The sequence below is a fragment of the Passer montanus genome, unplaced genomic scaffold, assembly GCF_014805655.1.
Source record: "Passer montanus isolate IOZ18808 unplaced genomic scaffold, ASM1480565v1 scaffold78, whole genome shotgun sequence".
NCBI classification, from domain to species: Eukaryota; Metazoa; Chordata; class Aves; order Passeriformes; family Passeridae; genus Passer; species Passer montanus.
Genome location: NW_024373034.1, coordinates 574,562 through 588,188, shown reverse-complemented (window position 1 = coordinate 588,188; position 13,627 = coordinate 574,562). Strand labels below are relative to the sequence as shown.

The 13,627-nt window shown below is 40.6% G+C and overlaps 1 protein-coding gene across 18 annotated transcripts in view; it reads right to left on the bottom strand.

The window, feature by feature from the left end:
• PTK2 (protein tyrosine kinase 2) overlaps positions 1–13,627 on the bottom strand; it is a 188,926-nt gene that overhangs the window by 14,711 nt on the left and 160,588 nt on the right. For 17 of the 18 annotated variants that reach the window (XM_039731528.1, XM_039731525.1, XM_039731526.1 and 14 more), the window contains 5 exons: positions 13,382–13,586; positions 7,220–7,331; positions 4,805–4,891; positions 3,485–3,622; positions 1,999–2,130 (listed from right to left, as the gene is read on the bottom strand). In XM_039731528.1, coding sequence (XP_039587462.1) covers positions 1,999–2,130; positions 3,485–3,622; positions 4,805–4,891; positions 7,220–7,331; positions 13,382–13,586 — 674 coding nt within the window. Of the gene's footprint in view, positions 1–1,998; positions 2,131–3,484; positions 3,623–4,804; positions 4,892–7,219; positions 7,332–13,381; positions 13,587–13,627 lie in introns of those variants that run through there. The other variant, XM_039731531.1, reaches the window with a different exon arrangement.

Below are 13,627 nucleotides of genomic sequence, written 5' to 3'. Positions count from 1 at the left end.
GACTCTACTCTGTTGTTCTCTGTGCTGAAAAGGACAAATATTATTTGAAACCTGTCTAAAGTAGGCAAGGAAGGGCCAGATTTCTTCTCCCTAAATCACCTGGAATGAATATAGGGGAGGCCCTTCTTCCCAGGGCACAAATGTCAATTGTCACCCACTAGAGGACACTGGCCAAGGAGCATGTGTGTGTAACACCTGGCTTATTTCTATGCTGGACATCATTATATGGCCTTAATGCCTCAATAAATTTACTTATTTTCACACGTTTGGACTCTCATATCTGAATTGTGGAGAGATCTGCAAGGCTTCCAAGAGTGACTCCCCACAACGACTTTTCCACATCTTCACTTCCTCAGGGCTAAACTTAGAATCTCACCCACATTCCTTTTCCAAGAAACACCCATCTATAAACTGAATATTCTCCTGACACACATCCTGCTATGGGCTCAAAGGCACCCTGTGACTACCAGCAGCTCATTTAGCTCCTAACATGGGGTATAAATTTGTAATAGGCATCCAAGGGTGAACCTCAAAGTCTGTACAGTCAAAATGTTAAAGTGGAAAGAAAAAGAATTGAAGTCTCTTATGGATTCCAATTCCTCAACAGAATAGATGCAAGAGAGATGGTGTTTCCTCACAACAAAACTAAAACAAAGTGGAAACACAGCAAATCTTTCCCAAACAGATTTGGGGGATGATAAACACCCTAATGGTCCAGAGACTGAATCAATAAACACTACAAAGAAATCATTTCTTCTACACAAAAAATCAGAAAGTTTTCTGTAGAAAGTTCCCACACAACCTACTGCCACCACCTGCAAATGTCAATGCCTCATTCTCAGAATGCTGATTCCACAAAAAGTTCTTTACCATCTTTAAAGTTTTAACTGTCAGTGGGATGAGTCTGACCTCCTGGGTTGTGTAGGTCACAAGCAACTGGTGCCACACAAGACTGGAAAAGCTAATGCCTAAATTAGGGAAGAAATTTTCCTTTCCCCCCTCTCTCTTCAGGCCAAGCAATCTGGGCACAGTGGTTTGTCTGCTGTCATCCCAATGGGAAACTACAAATTCCCAAGGGGACTTAGAAGGAAACCAGTTTCAACACCCATTAATCAAAAGTCACTGCTTAGCTCAGGCACAATGTGGATCTCAGTCAGAAAATGTCCTGGACATGGGGGCATCTACCAGCAGCTCCAACACAGGAGATTTCCAAACTCCATTCCTTGAAATATGCCTAAGGCCAAGCACAGGGCTGCTGTCTGTCACAACCCACACACAGCACTGTCAATTATCCCTGTGCGTGAGCCTCAGGCACCCACAGGCTCCTGGTGACATTCTACTCCCACCTTCTACTCCATCTGTAGCATCAGCCTCAAGCTGGAGAAATTTAACACTGAACTTCAGTTTAGACAAGTGGGAAGCCAGAGCAGAAGCAAAAAAACACACACCAGTGGACCACACTGACAACAAAAAACTGTGGAATTGAAAAGAAACACCACCAGAACATCCCATTACCAATGATTTCTTCTTCCTGCTCATGGAGCAGTTCAGAGCTTTTCCCTCCTCACAGAGCTCTCTCTTACATTATTTCTTCCCACTAATATGTGCCCTTATTCCTCTAGGGCAAGGCTGGGTACAACACTTACCACAGCCACAACCCTTAGATGGCTGATGGTTACATCTTCTTTAGGGGTAGAGTTCTGTGTAAGAAGCAACAGGCAACCTCCAGATGGGCACAGAATTATACCCACAACTTCCCCCACACAAACACTCAACTGGATAAAATGAGATTCACCAAAAGCCACAGCTGTTCAAGAGATCTGAAATACAGTTCTCACTAGCCGAACACTTATTTTAAAACCTGTTTCCAAACCCACATTTTGGGGTCCTGTATCCTGTAAATTTTCCCATTTTACAGAAATGACCAGTTTTAACCAGCTGCAATACAAAAACCAAGAATCAGGAGGAATTAAGAAGCTCTGTGAAACAAAGAATTACCAGGAATCGTTCTTCTTTTTCGAGCCAGCGCTGATCTTCCTCCATCTCCTGCTGCTGCCGTATCAATCTCTCCTCCATGAGGTGTGTGGGCAGAACCTGGCTCATCCCCCGGATGTCCAAAGTGCCTGAATCCTACAATCCACAGGAAATTTACTCAGTCTCACAATATAAAATTCCTATGAACAGGTGCAAGAACTTAGAGATTATAAAAGGAAAGATTTTTAGAAGTCAATTCTCAGCAGCAGTCAAGCAGAGTTTCTTCAACTCCTCAAAAGCTGAAGCAGAGCAGTGGAGGAAACGTCTTCCAACCCTAAAGGTTTTATCTGCCTTGCTCTTAGTCACTGCAACCAAAAAAGATCTGAAAGATTCTGTTCTGTTTTTCAGCAACACTGTCACTTCCTGTGTTGCACTTCATTTAAGCTGGACAACAAAATCAGACTTATGAATTTTGTTTTCTTGGTCTTGAGCAATAATGTAAATATCCAGTTGTTAAAAGCCGCAAGATACATTTTTTAAAATCAAAACAAATACACTATTCAGTGTTAGCCAACAGTGGCAAAGCATGTCACAAAAACATTTTAAATGAATTTTTGTCCAAATATTTACGGCTGTGTTAAGCTTACAAAGCATGTCACAAAAACGTTTTTTAATGAATTTTTGACCAAATATTTATGGCTATCTTAGGCTTACAAATACTCCACATACCATACCCCAATGCTGCCTGGAAATCATTAGGAAATAGTGTATAAATTATTGTTTTTTAAAAAGCCAAGGGAAATTTGGTAGCAAAGTTCCCTGTATTTCAGAGACCACTTAAATGTTTATCAGGAACACAGCGAATAGAGATGGTTAGAGAAGAAAAAAAATTTAAGAGAGAAGCTGCACAAACTGAATCTTTGTGGAAGGAAAAAATGGAATTAAAAAGCGTACAACAGCGAAGAACAAGAAAAAAAAAGACAGAAAGTTAAAGGGGGAATTAATTTGATGTTCTTCAACAGCTCAGTGCAATCATGACAGGCTGGAGAGCACCCAGAAGGAATTCAGCTCAGGAACAATCTTTCAGACCCTTTCATTTTCTCTTCTGGATAAGTCACAAAGAAGCCTCAGTCCTTCAGCTGTGCTGGGTATCTCCCAAGAGGGTTTTTTTATGAGTGTTCCCATCTCTGTGAACAGCACTAAGTTCCAGTAAAGCCTTCTCTTAACAAGCACCAAATATTTGCTATCGCTCAGTTAGATAAGTAGTAACAACTTCATCAAGAATTCATGTGAAGTGACACTTCATGCCCAGCCTCACACAGAATGATTTATTTAAAAAACAATTCAGTCCTGACTCCCAGTCCACTGCAGTGAGGCAATTTTAATAGCACCAGAAAACCTCATTTTCCTGTAACAGATCTACCTAAATAATAGAAGCAATACAATTTATAATAATAAAAAGTGCACTGGACTGTACAGAACACGGTAGCAGATGTGTCAGATCTCCTACCTCCATGTTTGGTTGCCACACCGATATTTCCTGAGGCCGATGGTTCCAGGAATCTGCTTGATCCAGGAGAGAAGCCTGCCCAGGATAAATGCTGCCTGCCATGGCTGGTATTCCATGAGAACCAGGATAGCCAGACACCTTTAAGGGGCAAAAAAAAGATAAAAAACAGAGATATTAGTAAGACCTGTGCTTCCCCATAATGGAAACATCCCCTCCAAGATATGAAAGCAGACAAATGACTCAATTCAAGCAGTCACTGAGAGGAAGAAGGGGAAGCAACATCAGAAGAAGGAAGCTGATTCAAAATATGACACCCCTGTTTTAAGCCTTTGAGGATGCTCATCATAACTATCTTAGAATAACTGCAACAGTACAGAAATACAGCTTTTGAGGATGACTATTTTATGGTGCCTATCAAACCAGCAGCATCAGAGCATGCTCTAACCTCTGCAGGTAAGGAGATCAAAGTCCTCTGAGAACAAAACTCAATCCACAGATACATATGTAAGAGCTCCACATGCGGAGCTCATGTCCCAGTTAATAGGATCCTGCAAACATCACCCTACAGAGACCCATAAAAATGTATCCCCTGCTGTATCTTACAGGCTTAAGGCTTGAGTGGCAGCATGTAATTAGTGTGCTGAGCTGAGTGGCCTGGGAACTTCTCCACAGGAAAATCCAAGTAGTTTTAATGAGCCTAAAGTACTTATTAAATCAATGAAAACCTCCCTCTCTTCATGGAAAAAATCCCCTTGACTGAGACAGTTGTAATATGGCTGTAGCCTTGACCAAACCTAAAATTGCTTAAAGTTCTTTAAAGACAACCTTTTGTTCTGAATTTCTTCAGCAGTTTTAGGAAGAAAAGCATAACCTGTGAGTATACAACATGGTAGAGCTAAAGGCAGCAGCTATCAGGACACAGAAAATCAAATACCAATGACCCCAAGGAAAGGCCCCCAGTTAATGCCATTTTATAAAACCAGTGATTTCACAGCTCAGCACAAATGTCAACATGAACACCACACTGCCTCAATAAATATGGAAATGTCTGATGTGTTTTGCTGCAGTTTCAGGAATCTGAGCACCACATCAGATGTGGAAATATTTGCCATCTGGAGTAAACCTACCAGGCTCAGTTGGGGTTTCTTTCCTATGTAAAACAAAACTCAGAACTCAATCAAATTAAAATAAACCATGTAAGAAGTGCATCAATCCCACCAGCTGCATCTAGGATATAGAAGCCACATTTGTAAAAAAAAAACAAAAAAACCAAAAAAACCCAAAAAATGCATGGCATTAAGTGCATATTAAATGTAATACCTGGTAATGATTTGGCTGTACCATATGCTGTGGGCTTGGATAAAACCCTTCACTGGATCTGGGGCTGGGGTAACCAGGTCTACTGGGCTGTAAAAAAAAGGGATTTTTAGAATCATTAAATACACACAACTAAGCAGAAAATTATGTTTCAGTGAGACAAACATTTACAGGTTTGGCAAACTTGAAAATAACCCCAAAACAGATTTTCTGTAATTACACTTCTTTTAAACAACTAAAATTAAGTTTTCCTCCATTTTTGCTTGGCAATGGATGCAGCTGAATTGTTTGCTTGGTATGTCAATAAATAATTCTTGCTCTGTGAATTCTTTGTATTTATTTAATTGCTTGCACTCAATGACCTGCTCTGTTCTGTTCAACTCTAGAGAGAACATCATCTAAGAACCCAAGTCTTAAATCAAATTTCTAGGTGCAATACAGCCTTGTTTCCAATTTCTGCTGTTAATTTGCTGCTTTTGTGACTGTTCCCAAAAGTAAATTCTTTTGCTTCAGTAAGAGTAACACAAACCAAATGGATTTATTTGCATGGCTATTTCCATGTGGTATTCTGAGGTATAAAGTTAGTTCTGATGATTAATTTCTGTGTAGCTAATTACCTCAACATGGAAAGTGCTTTTGATCATATTCTCCAAAGGTATAGTTGAGGGTTTCTTTTTGAATAAGGAACAGCATTGCTGGGTATTTCAGGAGGAAAAAAATCAACCAAAGAGGGGAAAAAAACCCCAAACCTCATAATTCTGCAAAGGGCTCTCTCAGTTCTTCTGGCAGTTAAAGGGAACCACATTAACTGGAGACTGCAGAATTTATCACTGCTTGATGAAAAAATTCATTCTCATTCTGGACTAGGATGTTTTCTGTCTTAGGGTTCTAACAGAAATATCGCTGTGAGATACAAGTGATTTCATAGCATGGACTGTGAGACCTGGTAATTGTTTGAGGATGTGCAGGAGTTTTAAGACTTGCAACAATCTGCAACGCTTACAATGAATCAGCAAAAGAATAAAAAAAATCAGTTGTCACATTAGAAAATTAGATAATAAGTAAAGAGACACTTAAAACCTCATACCTACAAGATTCCACTTGTTTCAATGCCACTGTCAAACACCCATATTTTACACAAAAGAAATGTATAAAAAAAAAGCTAACCAACAACAGCATCAGAAATACAGTATATTTCTACAAGGACATGGCAACCCCCTCAAAACAGATTCTCTCCAGTGGAAGAATTAACTGCATTTTTAACACACCTTTGGTCAAGTGTTTCAGTTCATACATCACACACAAAGGTGCTCATTTCAAATATAGCATTATACTTGTCCAATTTATGCAGTTTATCTGCTTCTGTAACTTGGGACATTATCAGTTTAGATAAACACCAAACCCTACTAATTCATCTCAGATGACTAAACAGGTTGATGGATTGTTTGCTGTTTCTAACTCTGAAATGAAAGCAGCAATTCTATTCCCACATTTTCTGCTTGCCATCAAGGTACCAAAATGCAAAACTGTGCTCAGAAATCTGATCTATCAGGCAACAACCTGGAATTAGAGAGGAAAAACATCCCAAAATCCCCAGACAAACACAAATCCTCCCCCTCCCTTCAAACCAAAAAAAAAGCTGCCTTTCTATGACTGCTGGGGAATGTGTGCAGCACAACGTGCCACACAAATACTCCTGGAATTATTATCATAATTAATATTAATTATTATCCCAGGATCAGGGAGCTCCAGGAATTCACCACAAGCTATCAGGACACAGACAATACAGTGGTGACTGCATAAAAATTAAATTCTTCAAAATACAGGCTTGAACTTCTAAGCAACAATAATTGCAAAAATAACTCTGAGGGGAAGCAGACTGAGAGAGAACTGGTGAGGTTGGACTCCCACAGCTGCAGAACCCATCAGTGACATCCAAACAGGACAGAAATGAAAATGAAGTGGAAACTAAACCACGTACGTTCCTTGGAAACAAACCCCTCATTTTCTGTCCAGAAGAAGGAAAATGCAATTAGCTGACTCCTGTCCTGTCACTAGTGTGTTATAAATAAACTTCACGCTGGCCTGAGAGCTCATTAGCCAACAATTTACAGGAGTGCTACAAGCAAGAAGGAAAAGGAAAAGCCAGGAGACAGTTTTGTGGCAGCTACGGGTTTCTTTTACAATTTCAAGTAGCAACAGAAAATCTTTAAAGCAGTATCACAGCCCAGATCAGTTCTCAGCACAGCTCAAGCAGAGCTGGGTCATTTCAGGCAAAAATTCCCAGATGGGGACAGAACTGGCCAAAATGCCGTGGTTTGAACCAACCCATCAGGGCAGGCTTTGAAGAAATAAGCGGACTAAAAAGAAAGTTTGTTTGTTTTTTGTTAAACAGATGTAATTTGCAGTCTTAGCTACCTTGGGAGGAGCTTCATCTGATCCTCCTGAGTCCCAGGACACCGTGACTTGTCGCCTGGATTCCATTCTCATTCGTTCTTCTTGCTGCAGCTTCTCTTCCTCCAGTATTGTACTAAGGAAAACACATTGCAATCAAGCAAAACTCCAGTTTCAGTGACTAACAAACCTCTCCCCACAGCACTTGCATTTTTCAGACTAATAAACAGTACTTAACTTGAAATGCTATAAAATTACTGAGAGACAACTTATTTTACATACGCTGGTTTTGTGTCTGAAAACCAGTATCAGGAAGAAATATTTCTGTAGGATTACCAGGGTGCTTTTAACAATGAAAACAGCATCAATTTTCAGAAAGCTGTGGTTGATCTCACACACAATTTTTTTTCCATAACGGTTCTTTTTATGTGCAATTACACAGAGAAGTCCTCAAAGACAATCAATCAAGCACTTACTTGCATGAAAGCTTAATCTTCACAAGAAAATATTCTACTGAACTGCTGCAAAGGTTCAAAACAAACCGAAAATGTTCTTTACTGAAAATCAAGAGCTTCAGATCACTGGGATTTTTTTTTTCTTTTTTAAAAGAAAGCAGTCAAAAATACTTCTTCAGCTCTTAACGTTTTAGCCTAACCAGGAACACATTCAGCAAAGCAATTTAGCAAAACAGAAAGATCTGACAGCATTCACTCAGCTTCTAAGCATTCAGGTCAAAAGGCTGCATTTTCACAAAGTACAAGACAGTAGTAAAACCAGTTTGCTACTTACCACTGTTCTGACTATTAAAAAGCCTGTTTGAAGCTGAACGTGCTCCTGCTGCCCCCACAGCCAGCCTCCTCCCAGCTCTGCTATGTGGCTTATTAATGTTGGATATTTGCCATTTGAAAAAGACTCAGAGAGAAGCTTTGAAAGAGGGAGCTGCCAATTCCTTGGAGCCGCACGCTACGCGGACAGTCTGGAGATGTGAGCAGGGCAGATTATTTCCATATCACTGTCCCCAGGGGAAAGGCAATCCTGTGGAGGAGCTACTCCAGCTTCTTTATCACTCAGGAGTTTCCAGAAACAAAGCTAAGTTCTGAGTTTATAATCTCCTGTTCAGTCTGCTAAACAACCACCCAGAATTACTCATTCAGGGGATGAGATCAACTCCAGCAATCTATTCTCATCGTGGAACTTCACTGCTTATTTCAAGAATAAATTCCTGCTGGAGACAAGAACTTTGCTTTTCCTTACTCAGCCAAAAAAACCCCAAACTATGCCACTTCTAACAAGCAGAGAAGTCATCTTGTCTCACTGCAGCTAAATCAAGTTTATAACTATTGCTGCAATTTCAATCCATCATTGCTGAAGCAACACAAGAATGTGGAACAAAAGCAAAATCAGACAAGTTATTTGCAAAAGTCACCCTGCTAGAACTACCATGGAAACACAGCTACAGCTAACAGAGGGAATGAAGACAGAATCCTTCTATTTTACCTTTCTCTTCCTTCAGAATAAGGAAAATGCAAGATTTCCTACTCGAGCCCACAAACCCCCTGCTTTAAAGCTACCTCACACCTCAGGTATCCAGTGTTTTTATGCAGCACGAGAAAGCAGCCAACATGCAACCAACAACCATGAACTGTGATTATTATTTTTCAAGACAAGACCTCAGGATTAAATAACCCCACAACAAAACAAGACCAAAAAAAAAACAACTGTGCCCAGATCAATGAAAGAGAAATAAATAAAATGTAGGTTTTTAACCAAGCTGTTGATACAGCAGTTGCTCCAATCTGAGCAAAAGAATAGAATGGAGTTGGCTGGTAGTAGCTGGCTAAATTTAGAGATGGCTTATTGACAATTTGGGGCCATGTGTGGAATTTGTCACAGCACAGTCCTGGTTTTCCATAAAAAGGAATGAAACCCCAATACCTCTAAATATCAAAGACATTTAATTTGTGGTGTTCCAGTGTGCAACACCATCAGCTTGTATCACCAGAAATGACAAATTTCTTTTGAAATTACTTCTTTTTCTTAACACAGGCTCAGTTTTTTGCCTTACAACTGCAGTTCATCCTCCCTGCTCTCCCACTGCCATCAGGAGGTTCTTTCCCAGCAGCCCAGAGCAGCCTGGCCAGAGGCTGATGGGCTGCAGCAGCATCTGTACTTGGATGCCCTTGATTCTGCTGACAAGAATATAAAATAGAAATGCCTCAGAGAAGCACTATTCGAAAAAACCACAAGGAATAGAAATGACTCACAGAAAGGTCTTTGTTTTCACAAAGGGAAGACCAGTCTGTGGATGAAGGAAGAGTGTGCCAAGAGATATTTTTGACGTTTCCTCAGTGCAGCTGCTCAAGTTCTCGAACAGTTTATTAGAATTTGCAGAAGGTCAGGAGAAGTCAGATCTAGGCATATTTTCCCAAACTGCATGTATTTTTAGCAGCAGAGGAGCAGGCAGAGAATTCTATCCCCGTGGTTCCCCTAGCAAACCTTGAAGTAGCCTAGACAAATTTAACTCAACTTCTCAGCAAGGTGAAGGCTCAAGAAAAATCTCAACTATTAAAAGTTTGCATAATTGACAAACTTACTTAATTTACAAAGAACTTCTTACTGAAATTGGCCTGTGACAGCGAAAAGTAAACATTTATGGGGACCGTCAGTATAGGAATATTTAAAATACTGAAGTGTATCCTCATATTCCAAAAGGCACAGCAGCACCAGCATCTCCTGCTACAGTGGTGTGGGAACCTACTCTAAGTGCTGACCCTCAAAAATCAGCTTCTCTCTTTTCCTCTGCCACCAGAAATACAAAGTTGGATGCAAAGAAACATACCTGCATATATTGCTCTTATATGAAAGCACTTTTATATGGATTACGGACTATTCTTAATGGTCAAAAGGCAAAGAACAGAAGAATAGCAAAGCATTTTGCAGCCTCCATAATGTATTTGAAATATGTGTTACAGTCTCTTTTTTGTCAGAATGCCATAAAAGAAGACTCAAACTGCCCTCACCCTCACCAACTTTCTTTTATAAGCAACGTTTCAGGATCTACATCAAATGCAGTGACAAAAAGGCTCAAGTCCAGCTCTCATCAGTTAATTATCTCACTGTTGTAATAAAATCAGACTTTAAAAGCATAGTATCAGTCTCTTTTTCCCCCTCCATTCTTTTTAGAGCTGTTTCAATGTGACCTGCAGCCCCAGGACACCAGTGGGGTGAAGCACTCTGTAAAACCTGTGACCAGCAATGGGCCACAGTGACACTGTCACCTCTGCAATGACACAACTGCTCCTTGTTTTGCTATTTGTAACAGAGTGGGTTCTTGAAAGGCACTTTAAACAAAGTTTGTTCCAAGACACAGTGAAAAATGTCATGAAATGACATTAATTTGAAAGTTTAAAGTTAAAATCCTTTTATATTATTTACCATGTACTCCAAGACAAAAATTCTCTTCTACACAAAACCAGCAAGGCAACACACACTTCCCAATTAAAAAAAAATCCTATATTCTAATTCTGACCAAGTCAGAATTGCAGGAGTAGCAGGGTAGCACCTCACTGCCCTGACCTAATCTGACTTTTAACTCCCTTCCACCACTTGAAAAAGGGACTTGGAATGCAAGGATAAATTACATTTGGAAATCCACAATCCAGCCATTTGTTTCTGTGTTTGCTGGGAAGACTGACTCAACCACATCCACTTCAGACAGATCAAATGCTATAAAATTACTACCCTAATAGCAGTACTTAAATTCATATGTAGCAACAAATAACAGTGCATAAATTGTGCAGAAATCAGCACCTTTGCCTTGCACAATCAGCTGCAAATTCAGTTTGGGTAAAGCAGCTGTTACTATGAAACGGGAAAAGCACCAAATAACAGAGAGCACGTGGAATGCTTATGCTCCCATCAATGCTATTCCAGATGCAGAAGATTTTTCCCAAAGCCATGGAGTTTTTTTCATTAAATTAGAGAGGAATGAATGCTGCAGCGCTGTGTCTGGCTCCAAGCAAACATCCAGTCTGCTCTCAGCTCGAAGAGACTACTCTGGACAGCATCCAGAAGGAGCAGCAGCAACACCACAGGGAAAGGCCACCAGGGAAATAGCTTGTTTTTGCAAGTTCATGGGAATTTGAGTTCTGAAACCCAATCCTCCCTAGCTGCCTGAGACTGCCTCATCATCAGGGAATTGGCAACCTTTCCAGTGAGAGGCTGGCTCTGCCTGGAGCAGCAAAAAGCAGCTCTAAGGACAACCATGCTGCCTAAATTTGGGAGATAAAGGTCACCAGTTTGGTGTGGCAGAAAGTTCCCTGCTTTGGTGGGAACAGAGTGAAAACTGGATTTTAGGGTTGCAGTGGCCCCAGGAGATAGGTTGCCCTGTAAACAATGCTTCAAATCTCCCAGCATGACCAGAGGAGCAAACACCCCTCCACACTGGGTGCATTTTCCATGTAGAATGAGATGGAAGAGGTGCCTGGAGGTCTCAAGTCTGATCTTCTGCTGAAGCTGGGCTCCCTGCACAGCAAGGGCCAGGTGCTCTGAGCCTTTTCCAATCAAAATCTCAATGTCTGCCAGCATGGAAATTCCACAGTCTTTCTGGGTGACCTGTTTCAGAGCTCACCCAAGCACACTGGGAAACATTTTGATGTGTAACCAATGAGACCCTGCCTTGCTGCATGCCCTGAGTGCTGGTTCTGAGGAGAGCCAGGCTCCTGGGCACACTCTGGATTTACTCATCCTCTTTCCATCCTGGTAAGATACTCTCCCTGCTTGCGTTTACACACCACAGCCATCTCCCAGTCACTCTTGTAAGTGCTTCATTCTCATCTGTGCCAACCAGCTTTAAGTTAACAGTACAACCTAGCTGCAAATTAATCATCCTGTACTTTCAGAGCCAAAAAAGACACAAAAAGCAAGTGAATTGCCAATTTTTACCTATTACCGAAATCATACAACTGTGTCACTTATTTTTCTTGAAATCTCTACCCAAACCTGACATTCCTCCCTTCGTGTTAACTCCAAGAGGATGAGAAATTATCTGTGACAATGGTCAAGTCTTTCCTTAGTTGTACAAATTATTAGTCTACACAGGAATTCTCAGAGTAACAGATGATGGAATTGTATGAAATTTTAAGAAATAGGAAAAAACTTTAGGTCTTCCAGTTCTCCATACAGCAAGTCTGAGATAGCATCGTAACTACATTCTGTCATTTTAACCACTAGTGAATTATCTTAAATCATGAACATTCAGTGACAGCAAAAACATAAAGCTGAAAATTAAACATGCCACAAAGCACAACTTTGAAACAAAACCTGAAGTAAAACCAAAGGATTCAACAATGAATCACAAGAATTCCCAGTGTGGATTGCCAGTATGTAATACCTAAGTGTTACTCAAAGCTTGTACTGACTTATGCAAAATACATCCTGAGCAGTCATGAAATCCAAAAGTCACAACATCTGTGACCCAATTTGGTCACAAATATCAAATGTGCCTGCACATTATCTCAGTGCTGTTTCAACGCTTAAATATCCCTCCCACTCTGGGTCTGGTGAAATGGTGATACAGACACTGGAATATATTACTGCAGAATAAACTAAGGTGTGAATTTAGACTGGTCTGCAAGGTGTGTGCTCACACTCATTCCAAGATAAACACAAAGGTAGTTTATATCCTGGTTTACAAAGGGCAAAGGAATTTCTGTCTATGATACTGCACACTCTGCAATTGCCCTGTGACAGCTGTGACTGTGCAACTATTATGTTACATGTCATGAAAGTAACTTCCAACAGCATTCACCTGATGCTTCATTTATTTAAGATACATCTCTACTCCAGAAGCCCACAGCATGTTTGTTTAGAAAATCACTCTAAATTCTTTTTACCTCCTTTCCCAAGGACTGTATTTAAAATTATAAACAAATTGCTAGTAAAACGTGGAGTTTTTCTTGGGAGAGAAAGGAGGTGATTCATATTTCCAGTTATTTGAATTTACTGCCTAATCTCATTTTCTCTACCAGTTTTCCCAAAGACCAGCAACAACCTGGCCATTTGAAGATAAAAACTCCAAACACCATGCCTCATATTTTCCACAGAAGCAAAACACCGTAAGAGAAGATTAAGTGAAAAGAAATATTTCTGAACAAAGGAAATGACCTCTCAGAAGTCAAACCCTACCTGAGTTGTGCTTTAAGTTCAGTAAACCTGGGTCTCCTGCTGGGGTCGTAGGCCCAGCACTTGGTCATAAGGCTGTAGAGGGTGGGAGGGCAGTTTGGAGGCATTGGGAGCCGCTCACCGTTCTCGATCCGCCCAATCACATCATTGTTCTTCACTCCCTGGAAGGGCTTTACCCCGTGCATGAGGATCTCCCACATACACACACCTGAGGAACACACACAAAACCACCTTTTCTTCACTGTGAGC